Raw genomic sequence first — 22,989 nt, forward strand, 5'->3', positions numbered from 1 at the left:
GGTTCCTTGCAGTCTCAAATGGAAGGAAGATGGCTAGCAAGCAGCTTTGACGCTTCAGCTCCTCCCTGACTCTCCTTTCAGAGCAGAGATGTAAGCGGTTGCACAATCTTACTCTAGTTTTTATCAGCAGCTCCGAAGCAGGAATGGAAAATAAATTGACTGGATTTGCCTTTCCATGTGAAAATGCTACCTATTAAGACTGCCAAAGGAAAAGGCCACATCTTGACTTTAAAACTGAAATATTTTTTAAAGCAGGAGGTGCCTCTGGAGGGGAAAGCAGAGATATCTAAAGCTATGCACAGATCTATGTGATGAAAATGGATATTTTAAACACTTTACTCAAAGCAAAGAAACATAAAAACATGCATGTATGAGAAAATGTGTATGCAGAGTGGGGTGGGGGACACAGCCTGTTAGGGAAACAGGAACAGATCAAGACTGTTGGAAGAAGAACACAGATTTTTGCATCCCTATTCCTAATCATGACCTTTTCTTTCCCTGGCCTTTGTCTGTAGTTACTCTATTTCATTTTCTTTAAGCATACACTGCTATAGATTTTCAGGAGACCATCCTTGGCATCTTCACAGGGAGCCTTCCCATTACTCACACCAATGGCAAAGATGTCAGTATCCCATGAAGCTGCTGGGGGCAGGATCTGCTCTCTCACAGCTATTTCTATTGACTTCAAGGTACTTTATGTTAGCTACGCTCTAGAGTCTAGAAGGCAACTTGATCTGCCTTTGAAAACAAACTAATTTTATTTGTACCTTTAGTATGCAGATTGGATTGGAATAAACCTAACCTTCACATTTTATGATGCAATTTTGGAAACAAAAATGCATCAACAGCAAATTAAGATACAAATTTCACCATAAAAGATGCATGAAGTATGTACAATAAATAGTGACAAAGGTTCACAGGGAAACAAATATACGAACATGTGAGAAACTGACACAGACAGAAAATAGTCTGATCCACCGAGGCTTAGTTAGAACAGAGTTCAGTCAGAAGAACATGGGATGCCTGTAAGTGCTGTTTCGCATATTGCGAAAATAGAAGTATTTAGTGAAGTTTAAAAAGCATAATGACGGTCAGAGAAGAAGAACATGAAATAATTATTTTATTATTTTGTTCTTGTTTTAATGTGGGTCTGCAACTGCATATTAGTAAAGGAAGAAGGAAAACGAGAGGAATGTATTGCTGAGTTACTGGATGCACAAAGAGCCTTCTGTGCAATGGTAGGAAGTCTCAATCTTCTTATGGTCAGAAAAGCCTTGCTTTGCCACTCACCCATCACAGCCACACAGCAAACTTGAATTGCGGGGTACCATGTTCTCAGTGTAAGAGACAATCAATGGCCAAAAGAAACACATTTGAACATCCACTTCAAGGTTTGTGTATAAAATGGTCATTATTTCTATGTGTGTGGTTTTGGCCATGGCACCACTGCATGTATATAAGGGAATTTATTTTGAAAAGAGTTCACTAGCTTTTAAGATGTACTTTAATAGGAATAAGAAAAGCAGTACTTCCATTTAGGAAGCCCTTTTAATGTTCCCTTAGTGGTTTTTAAGTTGTTCTTCACAGGCGTGATATGTACTTTTATGTTCAAATAGAGAGATATTCTATCTATGGGAATAGGAGTTCAAGTCCAGTGTTTCCAAATAATCCAGAGAATGGGGTTTGTTTTTAACTACAAAGAAAAACACACATTAATTTCAAAAATATGCAAAATTACTGTGTTCAGAGTGACAGAGGAATAACAAAGCATTATGCCTTTTGTGAAGTTCCTTTTCTAAAGCAACTTATTTCTATTTTTTCCTTGGAGTATTCTCCTTACTCACACCATGTTCTCCAATATTCACAATAACTGTATGAAATAACTTGGATAGCATTATGCAAGGATGCAGCATTTTCTAATATCTAACAGGCACCAGCCAGGTGTGCAACTAAAATATACAAGTGTTGGATGCACCTTTTCTTTAACATCCAGAGGGTCTGCACAAACATTTGAAGAAACACCCTTGAGTGTGAAGATTGTGAAGTTGAAATTCTAGTTTGCCCAAGAAAATAAGTCTTTAATTTTTCTAGATATGGCTGCAAACAAAGATCATATCAACATACTAATGATGTGAACAGGATTCCAAACCTACTGTGTGCATGAATAAAAGGTGCACAGAATAAGGCTGGCCTGCCTTGTGCTCTTTTCAAGAGACTCTAACTTTGTCCTTATCCAGCTCTGAGACTGTATTTTCATACTTGCAATTCTCTCTCAAGACCCCATTCCTCTGACTAGGGAAGCACATCCCTGCTGCACAGCATAACACGTAACTGCACAGACCATTGTATCTGTTTATACAATCAGTTTCAGAATATATAGCTCTGGCTAGGGGCAATATTTGTGTATTACTATTATGGTAAGGTGTTACTTTTTCTGCATCGTGTAAAACAGCCATGGCTCCTTCCTCTGCCTCACTTTTGAGCCTATATTTCAAGTATGCCTCATCCTAAGTAACTGTCCTTTATAATAATATAACTGTGTGCCACTAAATCAATTCTGACTTATGATGATCTTTTCAGGGTTTTCTAAGTAAATAGCACTCAAAAGTGGTTTACCATTCCCTTCTTCTGGGGGTGGTCTTCTACGTATTATAATTTTAACCTGATATTAAGTGCTCAGGCAGGAGTTCAGAATGCTATATTTTAGAATGAACTTGCTGAATTACCTATTACTTCTCAATTGCTAGCCTGCTGTTATCATTATCATTGCTCCGACTATGCAAGTAATTCATTGTGTTCAAACTTATTAACATATAATTGAGCCAAAAAAATTAAATACATGGAGATAATTTCTAGTTTCCTGTGGTGACCAATTCTGATACTGCATCACCAAAGAATATTTTTCTTGCCACATCATATTGATAAACAAATCACATAAATCGTAAGAAAAAATATGTTAAATTACTCTAAATATATCTTAAAATACCTTTAATAAATGAATTTTAAAAGTAACTAGGTGTTTCTAATTATAATTAAGTAACCTTAGTGTCATGGAGAGATCACTTCCTACTGAGATTCAACCTGTCCACAGTGACCCCTGACCTGGAGGGATAATGGACATGTGAAATTGGTCCATCCTCGCAGGCTTCTTGACCTGGATCAATTTTGGGAGGCTCTGGGAGGGCTTCCAGCTGAGATGGTAGACAATACTGTTGAAGCCCAGGTTAATAGGTGGTATCTGGAGATGACCCAGGTGGCTGACACAATCATCCCCAAACACCCTCTCCACTTCATAGCTCACCAGGCCCGTTGGTATACCAAGGGGCTGCAAGCTATGAAGTTATCATGGAGATGGCTACAGAGAAGGTGGAGAAAAGATTAGCTAGCTCAAAATACGGATAGTGTCAAGATTATGGCCAATAAACATACCAATGCCCTAAAAAGGGCTAGTAAGGCTTTTAGTATCTGGATGACTGGTGAGGCTGTGAACCAACAGGCGGAACTGTTCCAAGTGGTCTATAACCTTACCAGTTCTGGCCATTTACAGCCATGTTTTGAGTTTATGAGCAATCAGTCTGCACCCTTTTTAAGAATTAAAATTGAGGCCATTCATGCTGACCTCAACTCCATCAGTAGTTTAGTTGATCCGGTGGTGACTACTGCTACCCCATCTCTCTCCACTCAGTTGGTTCAGTTTGACCCTGTAGTGGTGGAGGAAGTCTCCAGGCTGTTAGCTAGCTGTAGCCCTACCACCTCCTCGCTGGATCCTTGTGGAGCATGATTAATTAGATCCACTAAGGGGGTTATGGGTTGTAAACATTAACCCATTGTTCGGGGATGGAATCCTCCCTTCACATTTAAAAGAAGCTATTGTCCCACCCATCATCAAATGCCCCAGTTAGTGACAGACAGCCTTAACAACTACCGTCCAGTCACTAACGTACTATTCCTGGGCAAGGTGATCAAGAGTGGTGGCAAATCAGCTTCAGACATACCTGGAGTAGCAGGACTGCCTTGATCTATTCCAGTCTGGATTCAGGTCTCAAGAGGGTACTGAGATGACACTGGTCGCGCTGCAGGATGACCTTTTAAGGGAAACTGACGGGGGCTGATGCACCCCGTTGGTACTCTTGGATCTCTCTGCGGCTTTTGATACCATCAACCAACCTCCTGGACAGGTTCCTGGAGACTGATACTGGAGGCCTAGCATTGAGCTGGTTCTGATCCTTTCTTGAGGACTGTGTCCAGAGAGTTCAGCTAGCGGATGAAATGTCAGCCCCTTGGACCTGAAGGTATAGGGTTCCCCAGGGGTTGGCACTATCCCCCATGGTGTTTAACATCTATGTGAAGCTGTTGGGGGAAGTCATCAGCAGAGTTGGAGTAAGGTGCCACCAGGACACTGACAACACACAACTCTGTCTCTTCGTTACCACCTTTGCAGAGGATGCTGTCCAGATCCTTGAACACTGCCTGGATTTTGTACTGGAATGGACCAGGGTTAACAGGCTCAAACTGAATCCAGACCAGATTGGGGGGGGGGGTTCTGAAAGGTTTGGGAGATTCTTCCTAAACTGGATGTCCTTGCCCTCCCACTCAGGGGCCATGTTCATAATTTGGGCTTTCTTCTGAACCTGGCTCTTTCTTGGGAGTTCTAGATTGCAGAAGTGTTGGAATCAGCCTTTACCCAGCTTAGGAACTCTGCCCCTTCCTAGACAAGGATTTCCTCAGGAATTTTGCACAGGCTCTGGTCGTCTCCCTGGTCAATTACTGCAATGCTCTCTACATGGAGCTTCCCTTGAGACTGACCTAGAGACTTCAGCAGCTCCAGACTGGTTGTTGGTGTGAGCAAAATTGATTGTATCGCTCCAGTCCTGGCTCACATACACACTGTTGCCCATTGGGTCCTGGATCAGGTTCAAGGTTTCGGCACTCACATATAAAGCCCTCCACGGTTTGGGCCCACGATACTTGTTGAAGCGTCTTTCCCCATTGTCATCTGCCTGACCCACTAGAGTATCTCAGGCCTAGAGTCCTCATTAACTTCATCAGTAATTTGTTGCTCGCAAAACTGGAGATACCACAGTGGACATGCATGTCCAATGTGAAACTGCCTCTTCCACAGTAGAGAATGGGGCAGCATTCCACCCAACTTTCAAGATCTCCACTTACAGTCAAGTTATGATCTCAGACTCTGGTTGAAAATACACAAGGATGCCTGCAATTTTATACATGCTAATACTATACAGCAGATCAGATTCTGGACTATAAAACAATTAAAAAAAAAACATTCTACAGCAGGATGCTTAGCCTCTTACCACTGAGCCAGTAATGTTCAGAAATATCAGTCCTGATGTAATGGTGGTCTTGTGATGAGCCTAGGGAACGTGTTAAAGCAGTGTCTTTGCCAAGGAAATCAGAAGCAGTCCCAGCGTAGAGGTATTCATCTACAGACAAAAGCAAACAGAAATCAAAACTGTGGACACAGAGAGATATACAGAGGCTATGTTTTTGTTTTCTCTTGCTGTATATCTCTTCCCAAAAGAGCCATGCAGTCATGCGGTCTTAAAACAATGCAGAAGTTGATTTATTTTCTGGAGTTGATAAGCTTCCAATTTTAATAAAAATTTCCTTGGATCAGACCATTTACTCTAGCATTCTGTTTTAAAGAGTGGAAAATCAAATTGTTCTCATAAGACCACAATACAGACATGAAGGCAACAGGCTTTCTTCTTCAGCCACTAGCATTTCAGATAGAGAGGCATATTTTCCAGGGATGGGAAATCTATGGCTTGAGCCCCCTGCTACTAAATCTCCCATCTACCACTGTGATTTGGGTGGTAGGATTGGCAACTTCCCCTTTAGTCTTGCTTCAAAACAAGTAGCAGCTGACAACGTAGAATTATCAAAAACACAAGACCCACAAGGTCAATTCTACTCAGTAATGAAAGTATGACAGGGAAGATAAATCCACAGATCCCCTTTTCAGCAAAACCCATGGTTCCAGTTTCCCATGTAGAGGTCTCTGAAGAAAGCTTTTCTATAAAACAGACCCTGTATTTACAATCAAAGACTTCTGATTCTTTTTTAAAAAACAAATAGGAATTGTTAATTTTTAAAAGTTAATTTTGGGACCAAAAGATTCCATCATACAGTGATCACAACACACTTTGAAAGGCAAAAGTCACAATGAAGTATGAATAGTGTAACTAATGTCTTGTAACTGACAGACATGCTCACTGACGGATAAAGTAGGAGGCTTAAAAGAAACAGCCCATCCTTGCTTTAACTCCTGATGACAAGAGCCTTTCAGCACTCAGCTTGTTCTTTGATCTCCTGCACATTTGTTACTTCCTAGGAATCATATGGAGAAAATATATTGTTAAAAGAAGATGGACATGAAATAGTGCAATAACAGTGGCATGAAAAAATGATGCACTTGGATGCCCTTTCTAAAGCTGATAAGTGAAGGCTTTAAAAAAGGCAAACTCTTGATGTAACTATCCACAGGATATGTTTTAGTTAATAGTATTCAGTTATCACCCATCCTTTTTGAAGGCTTACTCACATATCATCTTTCCTCCATGTGATCTATCTAGATGCTTACCATTTTCAGTGAAGTTAAAAGACCTTCCTCATGAAAGCATCTGAAGAAATTTCAAGGAACGCCAAAAAGTCTCAGTAAGACTGATTGATGGAGAAAAAATGTGCCTCTGGCAATGGGAGGACGGACGTCCCAAAGAAGGAACTTATTTGTCCACTAGTTCTAGTCCTCTTCATCTTTTCAGTATACATAACCTTCCTGAACTATGACATTGCACTCCTGTTTCCCCTTTGCATGTGGCCGCTGTATGCTGGCTATATCCACCTACAACCAAGTTCACAGTGATGTTTGTTTATTTGTTTTTAAGACACTCTTCCGTATACCTCAGAAGAACTGGGATGATAAATTTGTATACCTTGCATGTCTAAGCCCGCCCTCATATCTAGCTGTTCTGGAGTTCATCCATGCTGAACACAGCTTGTTCACCAGTGTGTGTGACCACTGCTGCGGTAATCGTGTCCACATACAAACAGCTAAAGATTAAGCATTGGGTTTATACTTTACCACTGCAACACTGAGTGTGCTTTAAGCTCCTCCAGATCTAAGTGGTGGAGAAAAGTTACTGTAATACTTTCATGTCAAGTATGAAATCCTCCTTCCCCAAATACTTGTGGTGATGTGACAAAAAACTGAACAAACCACAGAGTCAGCCACTGCATGCTAATAAAACAGCCTATTTATGTGACAACAGTTGCCAAACAGAGGGCTTTAATTTCAGCTGGTCCTCGATAATTGTGTATCAGGGTCTGGCCAAGGAGATGAACAACTCTTCAATGTCAGCTCTAGGATAAACAGCGCTCTGTCTTTGGCTCACCTCCATCCTAAATGTTTCTGTCATGTTGCCAAGTTGTGCTAGTAGGGTTTATAGTATCTGTGATTATACAGTAGCAGGGTGCCCCCCACCCCAAGACGTTGTTGTATTGTAATGCCAGCATGATGGATATTGCAGAGGCTAGCCTTACAGCCCATCATGGATGGGCTGCAGGGATGTTAGAGATTGGCACTTCAGCTCATTCTCAACATCAAATAAAGAGAGAGAATTTTGAAAACCCAGAAATCCTTTACTTCTGGAACAGAAGCTATTACTTTAACTAGAGCCAAAAAAGGCTTGAACTGAAAATGGGGAAACAGACTCTTTCTGATAGATGCACTTGGTCTGCTTTCAAAAATCCACTTGGAGCTTCAACAACAACCCCTCCCCACACACACACACACATACACAGAGACAAAGCCTGGAGCTTTGTACTTAAGTATATTAAAGCAACCTGTTGTTCCTTAAAATTGCTTGTCTCGTGTCTGGCCTTGGATTAATTGTTTCTTGTTCAGCCCCTGTGACACTCACGTGTAAAATGAGAATATCATTGGCTGCTTTTGACTAGATTTATGTGCTGGTTTTCTGGCAAGGTATGGACTTTTCTCCAGCCTGATTCAAACATTCTATTTTTAGGGCCAAAGAGACACGTGGAAAGGAAGGGACATAACTATGCCCACCCTGTAATTAGTGTACATGTGAAGGCTCTCTGCGTGAAAGCCAAGAATTCTGAAAGTTAAGAATTCTGACACTCATTGAAAATTCCCATGTACAGAGGAAATTCTTCACTTCTAAACAACTACTCTTCATGTGAGCAGAGTGAGAATGGATAGTTGGGATGAGCAAGCTCCTCTTCCTTGCATGTTGATTTATTCTTAAAAGAGAATGCCTGAATAGGACTTATTAAAATCCTTGACCTGTTGCAATTTGGATGTCTTAATCCAGTTTATGCTGGATAGCTCAGTGGCTTAGATCTCTAGCTGGGGAGTCATAGGCTGGGAGTTCAGTTCCCCACTAGGCCTCCTTGAGAGGGGCTGAAATTGATGATCCATGGAGTCCCTTCCAGACCTGCAGTTGAAAGGTTATTATATTATTATTTATATGTAGGCTGTCCAATTGTCTCCCTGCTTATTTAACTTATATGCAGAATACATCATGTGGAAGGCTGGACTGGAGGAATCCCAAGCCGGAATTAAGATTGCCGGAAGAAATATCAACAACCTCCGATATGCAGATGATGCCACTCTGATGGCAGAAAGTGAGGAGGAATTAAAGAACCTTGTAATGAGGGTGAAAGAGGAGAGCGCAAAAAATGGTCTGAAACTCAACATCAAAAAAACTAAGATCATGGCCACTGGTCCCATCACCTCCTGGCAAATAGAAGGGGAAGATATGGAGGCAGTGACAGATTTTACTTTCTTGGGCTCTATGAACACTGCAGATAGAGATAGCAGCCACAAAATTAAAAGACACCTGCTTCTTGGGAGGAAAGCAATGACAAACCTTGACAGCATCTTAAAAAGCAGAGACATCACGTTGCCAACAAAAGTCCGAATAGTCAAAGCTATGTTTTTTCCTGTAGTGATGTATGGAAGTGAGAGCTGGACCATAAAGAAAGCTGAAGAATTGATGCCTTTGAATTGTGGTGCTGGAGGAGGCTCTTGAGAGTCCCCTGGACTGCAAGGAGAACAAACCTATCAATTCTAAAGGAAATCAAACCAGATTCCTCACTGGAAGGACAGATCCTGAAGCTGAGGCTCCAATACTTTGGCCATCTCATGAGAAGAGAAGACTCCTTGGAAAAGACCCTGATGTTGGGAAAGTGTGACGGCAAGAGGAGAAGGGGACGCCAGAGGATGAGATGGTTGGACAGTGTCATTGAAGCAACCAAGATGAATTTGACACAACTCCGGGAGGCAGTGGAAGATAGGAGGGCCTGGCATGCTCTGGTCAATGGGGTCACGAAGAGTCGGACACAATTAAACGACTAGACGACGAGGCTGTCCAATACTTTGCACATGGAGTAAGGGTAAGTGGTCCCAGGCTTCAACCACCAGTTTACATTTGGTTCTACTTCTCCAAACAATTATTTTGCAGCTGGCCTTGGTCTATGGATCAGAGGAATCAAATGACATGTGAAGTACAGAGTAGACCTTTGGTCTAGATGGGTGGGGTATAAATCCAATAAAATAAAAAATAAATAAAATAAATACACAAAGTAGACCTCACAAGTTTTAGGCCTGTTCTCACTTGCCTGAGCAAGCACAGTCTTAAATCTACTTTGTTAAACAAGTTCAAGTCTCAGACCATATCTTTGACACAAGAAACACACTTCAAGAAGTAGTATATGATCAAGACAAATTCAACATCAGATATCTGATGCAGCTATTGAAATAGCTTCCCCCTGTGACAGTTCAATAAGAAATGCATCTTAGAAAATTGCAAAGCACTATAATATATCATCATCTTTGTCTCAGTGAAAGGAAAGATAGGGCGAATTTTCCAGGAATCCTGTGTGGAATGCTTTAAGGCCATTTTAAAGAGGTTGGACATCCAAAGACAGACAACCCCATTGTGCTTTTAATAATGGACGTCTTGGCCCTTGGAGGGGTCAAGGTTAGAATCCATCAATCTCATTATCTGAGAACAAAGACCTAACATGAGTCATATTCTTTTTATAAATGCTGTGACAAAGCCTTCAAAGAAACACAGATAAAAATGTCATGGTGCATCCCTCTTATCTTATTTAAGGCGCAAAACCTGATGGACAAGTTAAATGAAAATGAGTAGAAGCTATGAAACAATAACCATGACCCAGGTAGTCATTGTGAGTGCTGAAGTAAGGTGATTATTCTCACATTTCATGACAGCAAGTTATTTGGCTTCACGAATTATGATTTAAGGACAGGAAAAGGACAGGCTGATAATAACACTCTTAGGTGGTGTCATAAGCTTGTATTTTAACAATGCAAATCTTTAATAAACAGGACTTTCTTCCACATGAATGCTTTCAAAGTATTTCTGTCAGATACAAGCACTGAGGAATTCACACACAAATATACCTCAAGCAGAGAGATAAACGAGAAATGTTCAGTTCCCATTTTATGTGAATCAGCCTAATTTGCATGCATGTGACTGCAAACAGAGCTATCGTTCAGGATTTATGACTTAGTTTTCAGTCAGAAATGCATGCAACAAGGTAGATACTAGGACAAAATATAAGCAAACTGTATATGTTAGTGAAAACAACATACCAAAATTCATTGTATTAACTGCACACAAAAATGTCTGTATCAGGCAAAATTACATGGGAAATGCATATATACAGAGAGAGGTGCAGAAAAATTAAGTAAAAGAAAACCCTCCCAAACAACAAGGAGATACAAACTTACACCAGGCAAAATACAGAACAGACAGAAATGGGAACTGACAAAGGTCTATCCATCCCTAATCAAGAGACATGGAGAAAGTGCTATGTTGGTTACAGCAGACATGTAGCTCAAGTAAATTGACCTCCCAGCTCAGTGTTACAAGCAATGACTAGAAGCAGCATTTCAAGGAGTCCAGCAGGAACCTTTCCCAGAACATGAGATCATTTACATTCAAAATGCCAGTGAATGAATTTGGGATAATATACCTGTGAAGCATTTGCTCTGCTATTAAGTTATGGCTTTGGAAGAAATTTTATGAGGTGCTTATAAAGATAAGGATGAATGTAGATTTATGATTTACATGAACAGAACCCAGTAATTACGGTTGTGTTATTGCAAATCTCCACTCATGCACTTAAATTAGACTAACAGCTCAAGTCTCTGCAGAAGAAAGTCCTGCTATATTCAGTGAAATCTACTCTCAATTCAGAGTATTAATTGCATCTTTCCTGCCTATAGCTATGTGTAAAGCTGCAGTACAGTGAAATATTTGCAGGATGCACTAGACAACATCTTACAAACACACTGGTTAAGATGTTATGCTCTGGTGCATCCTATAAAACCATGCTATGAGTGTGATCCTTGTACATTCACAGCATGTCCTTTGTGTTCATGATATGCTGTCATTCTGCCTTGTAAAATACACTGGCATTATTACACCAAATGTTCAGTCTGATGGGGCTGATGCTGAAAATGAGGTGCCAATCATCTAATTCCTAGCAGAAGGAGGATTTGAACCAGGGACCATCACATTTGTTTTTCTTAAATGTAGTGGGCTTCTGTTATGCTGAATGGGAAATCAGGACAGAAACTGAGATCTTACCTGCCATCACAGATGCAAATGGCTGCTGAGGATCAAAGGGGCATTTCAATCGACCAGACTCCAGGTTGTGAGCATCAAATCTGAACATTACATCCTGCATATAAAGGACATATTCATTATGTCAGAGTTACAGGCAAGAGCCTGTCTGATTTCAGACAGAGAAGTTCATATATGAAAGGGAGTTGGCATGAATCACAAGTCTCTGGTTTTCTTTGCAGTTATCTCCTTTCATGCACAGATTTATGTTCAGACAATTCCAGTCATTACAGTGGTTAAACTGTATGTTTTTTTTGATCACACTGAAACTAAAAGGTGAGTCCAACTCTTAAAATTCAGCCCAAAGGAGGGAAAACTAAAACTCTGACAGGCAAAATTATAACAAGTGTTCTAGGAAGACTCTGCACAGGCCCAGTGCAACTTCATGACGAAATCACAAGCCTAGCAGCACCAAATGAATGTTGGCATCCTTCTGAAGACTTGTATGACAGACATAATAGGATAACATATTCAAGGCTTCTCTTATCTTTGTAACTGAACTGATGGACAGACATCCTAGCTTGAAGGCTGACCTTGCTCTTCCAATCTCTACCATCCAGATTCTTGTGGGCCAACTGCCTTGAACTTATCTTGCCTGACTATTGCTGCTAAAGTCAATAGGACACTTTTATACCTGTATGTTTACTGAACCAGAAGGCATGGCCACTTTGCTGCCTGGATCTGTAATCTCACTGCATGATGTCACCCTTTCTGCGACAATTTTTGATAGATCAAAACCAAGCTAAAAGGCAGGCAATTACTAGCCAGATATGAAGTTTCTCCGAAGAGATTCAAGACTGCAGATGTGGGCAAGTCTCAAAGGCTGGCCAGCAGGAAAAGAAAACTCATTAGATAACAGAAGAACATGTGCAGGATTTGCTTCCACAACAGGAGATTAGAGTCAATACTCCAGCAAACCAAGATTTTCAGCACTATCTCCTCCCAAAAGTATAATAGCCTGGCTTTTGAAAATACAATTGTGCTGTACATACAAGACAATCTGGCTTTTATGCAGAGAGAAGCTGTACTCAGTTTTATGAACATGAAAATAAATTCCTTCTCTCCTGTTTTTTGCTTTGCTTTGTTTCCTGCCCCAATGAAATGATGACCAAGACATTTCAACTCTAGGGTAGGTAGATCAATACAATTATTCCCATGTTCTGACAGCTATCATCTATTACTATCTAACAGAGTTAGTTAACATTAACAGTAGAAGCAGCAATCTAAATGGCAGTGGTGTATTAAATAGTACTGTATTATGTATTACTAGTATTAGCAGCAGTATTGCTGATTTCTGGAGAAATCGTGTATGATATATTTTACAGCTCTCATTCAATCGGTCCTGACTGCAACCTTCTGGGAGAAAAAGAATACAACGGGCCACTGAAAACTGCAGTCCAGCAGGGATCTGAACTACAGCTGCCTTTTAATCCAACACTCTACCCACCACATCACGCTACCCATTTCAATGGACTTGTTGGGGTTTCATTAACGTACTCCCAGTCCCTGCTGGGGAAAGGTCCATTAAGTCATCTGAGCTGAAATGTGCCCTTTACACAATTAATCATCAGAAAAAATGAGTCCATGTAGAACCATATTAATCACCTTAATCTAGCAGAGTAGTTTGCCAACGTGCAATAGGCACACATCAAAATATGTGAGAACATGAGTTCTTACATGACTGGTAAAAACTTAACATTACCCTGTTGTTTGTACAAAGGACTGTCAGATCATTTTTTATATGGCATAGACTGTATTTTCAAGGAAATGATGGATGCTAGGGAAAGTTACAACCATTCCTTGTCATGCACCATTTGGGAATGGATTAAATTACCTCTTTGTGTGTTCCCAGTTCTATGTAGCCACAGACTGGGTGGAAAGCTCCCGTACCGCAGACATAAACATGGGTCTTGTTGTAAGGCTGAAGGACTCTGATGAAGTTGGCACATTCTGTCTATTGAGGAAAGACAGGAAGAAATTGTTAATCACCATTAACAGTGGAAAATGTACATGTTGGAAATCCATATATTAACTGACCAGGCCAATGCATAGCATAGGAAGATTATTAATAAGTTAGGAAAATTTCACTTGGTTTGTTAAAGCTTGGAACCCTATGAAGAGGCTTATGGAGTACTATTTTTTAAATAAGTATTCTGCAGCATCCAGCTTTCACAGCAAACATAGCTTAGCCTAATTGTGACTCAGCATCTGGACTGTCAAGCCACAGTTTGTAGAGGCTTTGCCAAGCCCCAGTTTGAACTGAAGACAGCCTGGCTCTGTGTCTGAATAAATAAATAAACCACTGCTCCATCACATATACAGGAAGGTATCTGCACAGTTACAAAGCTCAGAGGACAGAAAATAAACTGTATCTCTGCTTTTGCTCATGTTACAAGAACAGATGACTACTCAAAACAACAGGTTGCCTGTTGTCCCTTTGACATCTCAAACCATGATTTGGATTAAAGTTTCTGCTTTGTGAGGTCTATGGTCTGAAATGTCCAAGCAGAACCACATTATGGGCCAAATATTGGTGGAAAAATGATATAAGGGAAACCGGTGGAGGTGAGGAGAAATAGGGACACTTTTGCTTAAGGAGGACCACAGCTTATTTATTTGTGCCATTTATATCCCCCTTTCCCCGAGTGGTCCCTCACCTCCCCAGTTTAAATTCAAAATAACTCTATAGGTCAGGTTGAGATAATGATTACTTCATAGTTACTCAGTTAGTTCCATGGTTCTGTGTAAATTAAAACCCTGCTTTTTCATATGCCAGTCTAACAATTCAAGTACTAGACAAAAGTGGTTTGCCATCTATAATTCGAGTAACACCAGATCTTTCTGCCTTAGATCTCTGTCAACCTCTTAGCATCATCACAGGTCTTTAATTAATTGCAGCTGCCAAATAATAGCCATAATATTAATTCAGAAGTCTCCTTGTTAATATACAGTGCTCATGCTGTGCTCAGCACATTTCTAGCACACACTGCCTCCCCCTCCAAAAGGAGAAATAGATGAAAACAGTAAATCCACAGAAATTACAATCCCTGTTCACTTCAAAGGCCTCACAGTGAATGATGGAAACCTGTAAGCTCCACTCTGTAATGGATACTCCTCCACCTCTTCTATACGAACTCTTCCCAAAGTTGTCTAATCACCCTTTCTGCTCTGCTTCACTCCACATCATCCTTGAAACATCATTGTTCAGTGCAATACTCTGAAAACCCATTACAAGATCCTTTTTAGAAAAGGGAATAGAATGAAAGCCTGGCTTATTAACAATTTACCTTTGGTAGCATCAATCATTCTTTATTAGTCAGGTGCCCTCTGCCAACATTCCTTCAAAACTCAACTTAAAAACTGCAACTAAGCTGAGGTCCTCCCTCACAAAAGGGGAATCAGGTAGAATGAGAAGGGGGCAATAAAAACAAAAATAACAACAATAACTTGGAAAAGGAAGAAAGCTTCAAAAATGGTGCAGGTTGGGACAGAGGGGGGCTTGCCATCATCAATGATGAGTATTACCTGTGATGTTTTGTTCATTTGTTTTCTTTACTGAAAATCTCTGCTGCTACTGGCAGAGTTGCCAATGGTACAGCAGGCTGCTGTTTTTCTATAAGCTTCTTGTGACAGACACACAAGAAGCTACCTTATACTGATTTTCAATCCTTGTCTATATAAGCTAGTATCACCAACTCTGACTGGCAGCAGTGCTTCAGGGTTTCAAGGCAAAATTCTTTCCTGATCCTATCTAGAGGTCTCTGGTATTTCCTCATGGTCTCCTGCACATGTGCTAACCAGGCTTGACCTTGCTGAGTTTCAGACAAGACTGTACAGTTCAGGGTGGTATATTCAGGTGGCAATGGTTTCAGGATATAGCAAAGTTCCAGACACAGTGATTTTGGGAGGTGGTGGGGCAGAATGGCGACACCCCATACTATGAACTATGCTACTTCTTGTTAGAATGTTGTTTGAACAGAAACATTGAGAAGAATTGGTGTCCAACATGACCACAGCATTGACATGGCTGTGAATTTCTTTTATTAAAATCTAAATTAAAAGGTCAGAACAGTTTAGGACAGTAACGACAAGCAGCCTGATAGCTGAAAATTGGTTTGCCGATCCCTTCATCTCAAAGAGTATTCAGGACTCTTTCCCAGTCTTACCCGGGTGCATCTTTGTCCTCCTTCAATGGATTTAAATGGGGAAAACAAAAAATCACCAAAAACTAACGAAGACTCAGAACAAAACCAAATTAAGTTTGCATATGTTTCACAAGGTGCACTACCGAATCCAAGCATTTAAAACAGGTTTCAAACATTTTAAGACACTTAAAAATGAGCGAAAACAGACATCGGAAAGCCATTCAAAAGCCCTGAAGCCGGCTTCAGGGCTTTTGAATGGCTTTCCCTTGGGGGAAACATTGTTTCACTTAGTGATGTTTCCTATGGGGATTTTCACTTAAGGATGGCAATCCATTCCCATTGGAACAGATTAACCGGTTTTCAATGCATTCCTATGGGAAATGGTGTTTCGCTTAACGATGTTTTCCCATAGCGATGTTTTTTTGAACCAATTAACATCGTTAAGCGAGGCACCACTGTGTATAGATTTTAATCAGCACCAAAACAAATGAAGGGCATTTATATCATCCTGGTACTTACATGGGCATCCTTTCCAGCTAGTTTGCACAAATCCACCTTCTCCTTTGCTGCAGGCCAAAATATCTGTAACATATTTAAAGGAAGGTTTTAGCATCAGAAGATTTCGTAATACTTGATGTAAACTACATTTCTCTATATTTGGTTATTAATCAGTCACTTTTGCAATCTTGCTCCTCCTCCAGGAGGCACTTCTGCCACAATTCAGCTCTGATCCTTCCTTCCTTCCCTCCTAGGAGGCACCGCCCTGTAGATAGCAAGGGACTGCCATTAAGCCTTTCAGATTCCCCAGTCGCCTCTTCCTTAGAATGCAGGAAAATTGGCCTACTGGATACTATGAAAGGTGGAAAGTCAGTATATGTGTCTTAGGGGTTTACAGGAAATGTCCGTATCTTACCCAGGATTCTGGTCCACATACTCTTCAGGGTCTTTGTGTAGAGGCCTGAGTTTAAATTCCTGTTTTTATTTGCCTGTTATATTCATCCCACTCTTCTTCCAAATATCTAAGTACCATCTGCATTCAGTGTATTTGAGTGTTCTTTCATCTTATCCACAGAGCACCCCCCTCCCGTATGCAGCTGAGAAAATGGTTTCCTTAAGGTAACCCAGTGAATATGACAATCACGAAAGCGTCTGGACTTCTTATTTTACAGTATTTTAGAAGTATTTACTAAATTGATTACTTTTCTACCCAAATTTTTGATTTAAAAAACTGTGCCCCCACCCCAAGTCAGATTCCAACATACAGTATACATTTACAGCTCCAGGACAGTCTTAAAGCCGTGAAACACCATAAGAAACTTGATAATGAGCAACTGTCAACAATGACTATAAGTTGGCAACATGGTAACATGACCTGTCCTGAATTCAGGAGTTAGCAATGCCATACAATTGTGTCCAGTAAACTGTTTCATGTGGTACCATGAGAAGGGACAGGTGAAAACAGCAACTAGTCTCTAACCATCACAGTAAGTTTCTTTACTTTTGTTTTGTTGTTTAATGGACAGAGAAATTCAGACTCTGCTAAAGCCACGACAGATACAGACTTTTAGAGGTCAACCCTCTTTGGCACTTTGGACTCCAAGACCCTTCCTAACAACTAAAAAACACAGGAAAAAGCAAAGGGATGACCAGAGAAGGGGGACAAAGAGAAAAGTAAAAGTGAGCATTTGGTGTTAGTTATAAGACAACAACACCTCAGAACAGAGGGGACTGTTACCAAGAGCTGTTCATAGTTCAAAAGAATGATATCATTTCAGGATATCATTTTGCACCTTCCTCTTATGGGAATGAGTTCTTATGGCCTCGATGGGAGGAGATCAGATGCCCAGACCACATGATAAAAGCAACAGCATGGAGACAGTAAAAATGGCAGTTCATCTTGCTGCCCACTATTGCTTTCTTTAATTTAAACCATCTTTCATGTATTTAAAAAAAAAATTATACAAGGCCCTCCCTTCCTTAGATAAGGTCGGGAACAAACCATTTCTTAATAAACAAATCAGTATATACCACCCTAAACTTTAGTGTGCCTTTCTTAGGGATGAACATTCTTGCTTCTCTTTTTTTCTTCTCTGTGACAATAAGAGACTACATTTTTTTTCCTTCTCACCTATGAGACCTGGAGATATTTTCTGGCATACATATGTGAGAATGATTTTTGTACAAACTGCACAGATCTACAATAGCTGCCACACAGTTTTCTGGCATTTTAAAAATTAGAAGCAGCAGATGGGTTATTTACATCTTTGACCAGCTATCCAGTCTTTCAGTGGCTGTTGTGTCGTGCACATCTGCTTTGCTTCATGAGGGCAGAACAAACTCAGTTTGAGACTTTTTAATGCAATCTGCAGAAACCTCAACAGTGAGGGGGGAAAAAACCCTCTTTCAATCTTGCCCTGGAAGGAAGCAATCTCACAGGAGTAATCAATTTCTCAACAGACAGCTTGGCACATCAAGACAGCCTGCCTCATTGATAATAAGCAAGTCTATCACAATTCTTCACATCCCTAGTTCTTCTAATGTAAATCTCGCTTACTGGAATAAGATTTAAGAGTCTTTAGAATTGACTTGCATACTTGGTTTATGTAAAATTACATTAATGGTAAATAATTAATGTTTTCTTTAAATTTCATTTTGTTTTAATATAATTTTCTTAATTAATTGTCTTTTGATACCATAATCTGTTTTATCTGCTTACCTTGAGTACATCATGTTGTCTCCATTTTTTTGAGAAAGACAAAATATAAATCAAAGCAAACAAAAATGTGATGGTTTGCACCGCACCTCTGATCACATGTATTTTGAACAGAACTAGACCCTGATGTTAGCGAAGTGTGAAGGAAAGAGGAGAAGGGGACGACAGAGGATGAGATGGTCGAACAGTGTCACCAAAGCTGTCAACGTTAATTTGACCAAACTCCAGGAGGCCGTTTAAGACAGGCATGCTCTGGTCCATGGGGTCACAAAGAGTCGGACATGACTAAATGACTAAAGAACAGAACAAATCCACACATTCACCTTTTACATTTTATGTAAAATTAATTCATGTGCTTTATTTGTATTCAGGGTTTGTATATGAATACAAAACTATACTGAGAACAAATTCTCGTAACTAAGAAGTTCATAAAACCTCAGAATAAACTAATTCATAATTTGGCTTAACTATTATAACACTGTTATCACATTTCCCCCTTATCCAAAGCAGCCCACTGCTGTTACTATAAAAACATTATTGCAACAAATGTCAATTAAAAGAGATAAGATCTTTGAAAATCAGTAACTGTACCAGCTAGAATCTCAATCCAAATAAGTCAATCAACTCACACCACACAGGCTGAGGAAAATTTTAAGAGCCCTTCTAAAAACGTGAGGGAATCATTTAACCATCTAACATCTCCTTTTTCAAACATTCCTTATGTATTGACAGCAAATGCTTAGAGAAGCATGTATGTATCTGTGTCCACGTGTATTTTCAAATAATGTAGGCATGCCACAAGAGTTTCATCTTTCTACCCATTCTGAAGAGAGAATCTCTTCAGGACTAAAAAGCAATTAAATGGCTCACATTCAATCACCTAAGGTGTCTAGTACTTTGGTATGTATATATCTTCATTGTCTATCGCAAAGTATAACTTTTTGTTCACTGTTGTTTACAAGGTAGACTGTACATTGACTGGCAGAGGATCTACAAGATTCAAATAGAAAACCATCACTGTTCCACATGAATGTAAGGTACTGAACCTCAGACCTTTTGCATATAGTTTACTACTGAACTCTGGACTTGCCCAGCCATACTACTGCTTAAGGAATACTTAGTGTGCATCTGCTAATTATGTATGTTGCAGAGATTTTACCCAAATATTCCTTTTTTCTTTCTGAAACTGGCAGGTTATTCAGATACTGACTGCATGTTTCCATCTGGCTGATTATTAGTGAAACTGGACAACTAGTGATATTTCCTCAAGTAGTGAGATGTCTATTTGGCATAAGGATACGCATAACCAACGTGTCTTCCAATTTACTCCTGAAGCATATATCTCTGAGGATATACCATTACGGGAAGGAAAATGAGTTAATCATAGGGAGTATATTCACTTTTTATGCCTTACTTGACCATCTGTAGCATGAGGAAACATATATACTGTCACACAATCCAGACAGTTATTACATTGAAGGAGAACTCAGTATATTTATGATGACTACCTCTCATTAATTATACGTATGTCATTGCTTATGACATGTCTTTTGAAACATCACATAAGCTATATCTGGAAAGAATAAAAGTTAAATTACTCATACTGAATGCTATCTAGCCTATACTCAGTACTATTGGTAGGACATTGATGCTACAAAAACAGTTATTAAGTATACAGTCCTCAAGTCCGAATGTCAAAACTCATGAAATAATTATTCATATCAGATACTACTGCACTTAAAGTAATTTATATTTAGCAGTGAGTTGCATAGGATAATGTTCATTGATGTTGGAATGACTTTCTGTATTGTGGGATGATGGCATTAAAGTTCTCTCAGAACACCTCAACTGTCTTTTTAACAAAACCTACTCTATGTTTAACATATCATTAATCAAAATTCTTTCACAGCTATTTCTCACTGGCATTAACTTATGTCCCCTTTCTTTTTTAAATGGACAGAGTAGTGATTTTTAAAAAAAACTAGGGAAAAAAAAGAAGATGGTATGAAGATTTATACCTCCAACTCCACACATACTAGTTCCACACACTCATTCATGGCACTGCAGACACTCACGCTAGAGTAAAACTGAAAATGATGTTAAGCTATATGTGGTTAGCATATTGTGTATTATGACTTTACTATAAAGCAAAGCTGGCATCTGAAATCAATATGTGAAAGCATATATTTGCCCCACAAAGCACAACAAAATATTCATTTCACAGAAGACAAACTCGTAATGTCCAGAAAAAGAGAGACAGACACAATAGCTTCCCACAATATAACTGTAACCTACAAAAAGGTAAGTCATGCATACAAAATTTAGACAGAACACATGCTACTTATAGAAAAAGTCCAGCTTATATTCCTCACACAAAGCAAAGGAAACAAACAAACAAAACAAAATACAACACACAGCCAGCATATGTACAGAATATCCTTGGCTCTCTGTCATTTTCTCTAGTGTACAAGATGCTTCCTACCTACCCATCCCAGGTCCAGAGAATCTCCCTCTGAACCCCATGTTCACCATGATATTGTCCCCAATTCTGTAACCTCTTTTCTTTCTTGTTTCTTTCTTCACAACACAGTGCTATTCTGCAATTTCTGTTTTCTAAGAATGAAAATGGGGCCCATGTGAGGCACAGATACATTCTTACAAATGAAGAAAATGCTGGAGCCTATGTAAAAATCTAGTTGGTTGGATAGCTCAGTGGTTTAGATATCAGGCTATGGAGCCAGAGGCTGGGAGTTCAATTCCCTGTGGTAACTCCTGAGAGAAGAGCCAGTCTCTGTTGCCTTGGCCAAGCTGCCCAGCTCCAGGGTACCCCCCAGAAGAAGAGAATGGTAAACCACTTCTGTGTTTTCTCTATCTAGAAAACCCTGAAAAAGGTTGCCATAAGTCAGAATTGACTTGATGGCACAGGGTGATGATGATGATGATGATGATGATGATGATGATGATGATGATGATGATGATGATGATGATGATGCAATAAATGAAGCAAGGCAAGAAGCCGGGTGGGCACTAAGGATGTTGTTGATGGACATACCATTGAGGACTCTAGCAACACACATGTCCCTATGAGTAAGACACTCTGAACATAATAAGATATGTATAGGATCACATTGCTGATTATCAAGACATGAATTATCAAGACAAAAATGCTGCTATTCTATTCTAGAGAAGTAAATCCCATGCCTTTGTAACTATCTGATTTGTGTTCGTGTTTTGTTGCTGTAGATCTTAACAGTTCCCCTCTTTGATTTACAGTTGGCTTTCATAATCCTTAGTTAATCACATGTATAAGAAACATCTCTAGATTGTTCATTACTTTCAGAAACTGCATATAACAGAACCTTAAAAAGAAATGGGAAAATATACCAAACACATCTCCAGAATAAGAATTTACACAATTCTGTTTTAAAAGAAAGGAGGAGGCGAGCATAATGAATTTCCTGTTCCTAACTATGAATTTTCAAACCCAAAATGCTTTGAGTCCATAGAATATTTTTCACAATATTCTCTTTTCTTTTTAAGGACATGATTTCCTATTCTCAAACACACGTTTCAGACCCAAGATGCTCTGAAGAGCAACAGCTTGTGATCTATCATTTCTGTGTCAAGTGAGAGAGGCAAACAGCTTGTGCTAAAGGAGGGTCCTGGGAATTTGATCTAGTTATCTCTTTGGCCAGATGTGGCGAAGGCTCCTAGCACTCCCAGTGCCTGAATGTTGGCAGCTGGTCAAACGTTTGCTGCTCCTCGATAGCATTCACATGACAGAAGGCTTGGGTGGATCTCACTAGCAATTCCACAGTGATAACCGTAATAGCTTGAAATCCTCACTTACCCTCCTGAGTAGTGTGGCCTCTCCAAAAAAATAATAATAATAATATGCAGCTAGCTATACTTCAAGTATGCGCATGTGTATGCATACACATGTTCATGCACATTTGGTACTTAAGGAACAGTCCCCTAACCATATCCTACTTTGTCACTGTAAAAGTATCATCAGCTTGGGAGTAATTTTGTGAGCAAGCTGGAAATGACACAGACCACAACATGGGTGGGTTGTTGTAACTACCTCTGACACAGACTTGTTGTCTATACTGTATATTTTGATAATACTCCTAAAAAGCTCAGCATATCAATATTGCAACATTAATGGCACTGTTTTAGATACCACTTGGTCAGCACTTCCCAGGCGATCAATCATCTTTGTGCATGCACCTCTTTTCACTAGATTTATAAGGCTCAGTAGAACTCATATTTACTTTAGGGAACTTAAAGGATAAAAAGCATCTTATTTATTCAACAAGCACAATTCCCACTTTAACTTGCTGTATCCATCAAAGTGTCAAAGAGCCTTGTTTCCCAGTCACCTTGCTTCAGAGGCATTTACGCTAGCATCACACGGAGGAAGAAGTTT

The 22,989-nt window shown here is 39.7% G+C and overlaps 1 protein-coding gene across 3 annotated transcripts in view; it reads right to left on the reverse strand.

Moving 5' to 3' along the window:
• The window catches only part of SEMA3D (semaphorin 3D), a 204,918-nt gene that overhangs the window by 73,639 nt on the left and 108,290 nt on the right, over positions 1-22,989 (reverse strand). For all 3 annotated transcript variants that reach the window (XM_020800516.3, XM_073000805.2, XM_078394234.1), the window contains exons 4-7: positions 16,367-16,429; positions 13,537-13,656; positions 11,667-11,760; positions 5,316-5,444 (exon numbers count right to left, since the gene is read on the reverse strand). In XM_020800516.3, the coding sequence (XP_020656175.3) occupies positions 5,316-5,444; positions 11,667-11,760; positions 13,537-13,656; positions 16,367-16,429 (406 nt within the window). The remainder of the gene's footprint in view (positions 1-5,315; positions 5,445-11,666; positions 11,761-13,536; positions 13,657-16,366; positions 16,430-22,989) is intronic.

The sequence above is a fragment of the Pogona vitticeps genome, chromosome 5, assembly GCF_051106095.1.
Source record: "Pogona vitticeps strain Pit_001003342236 chromosome 5, PviZW2.1, whole genome shotgun sequence".
NCBI lineage: Eukaryota > Metazoa > Chordata > Lepidosauria > Squamata > Agamidae > Pogona > Pogona vitticeps.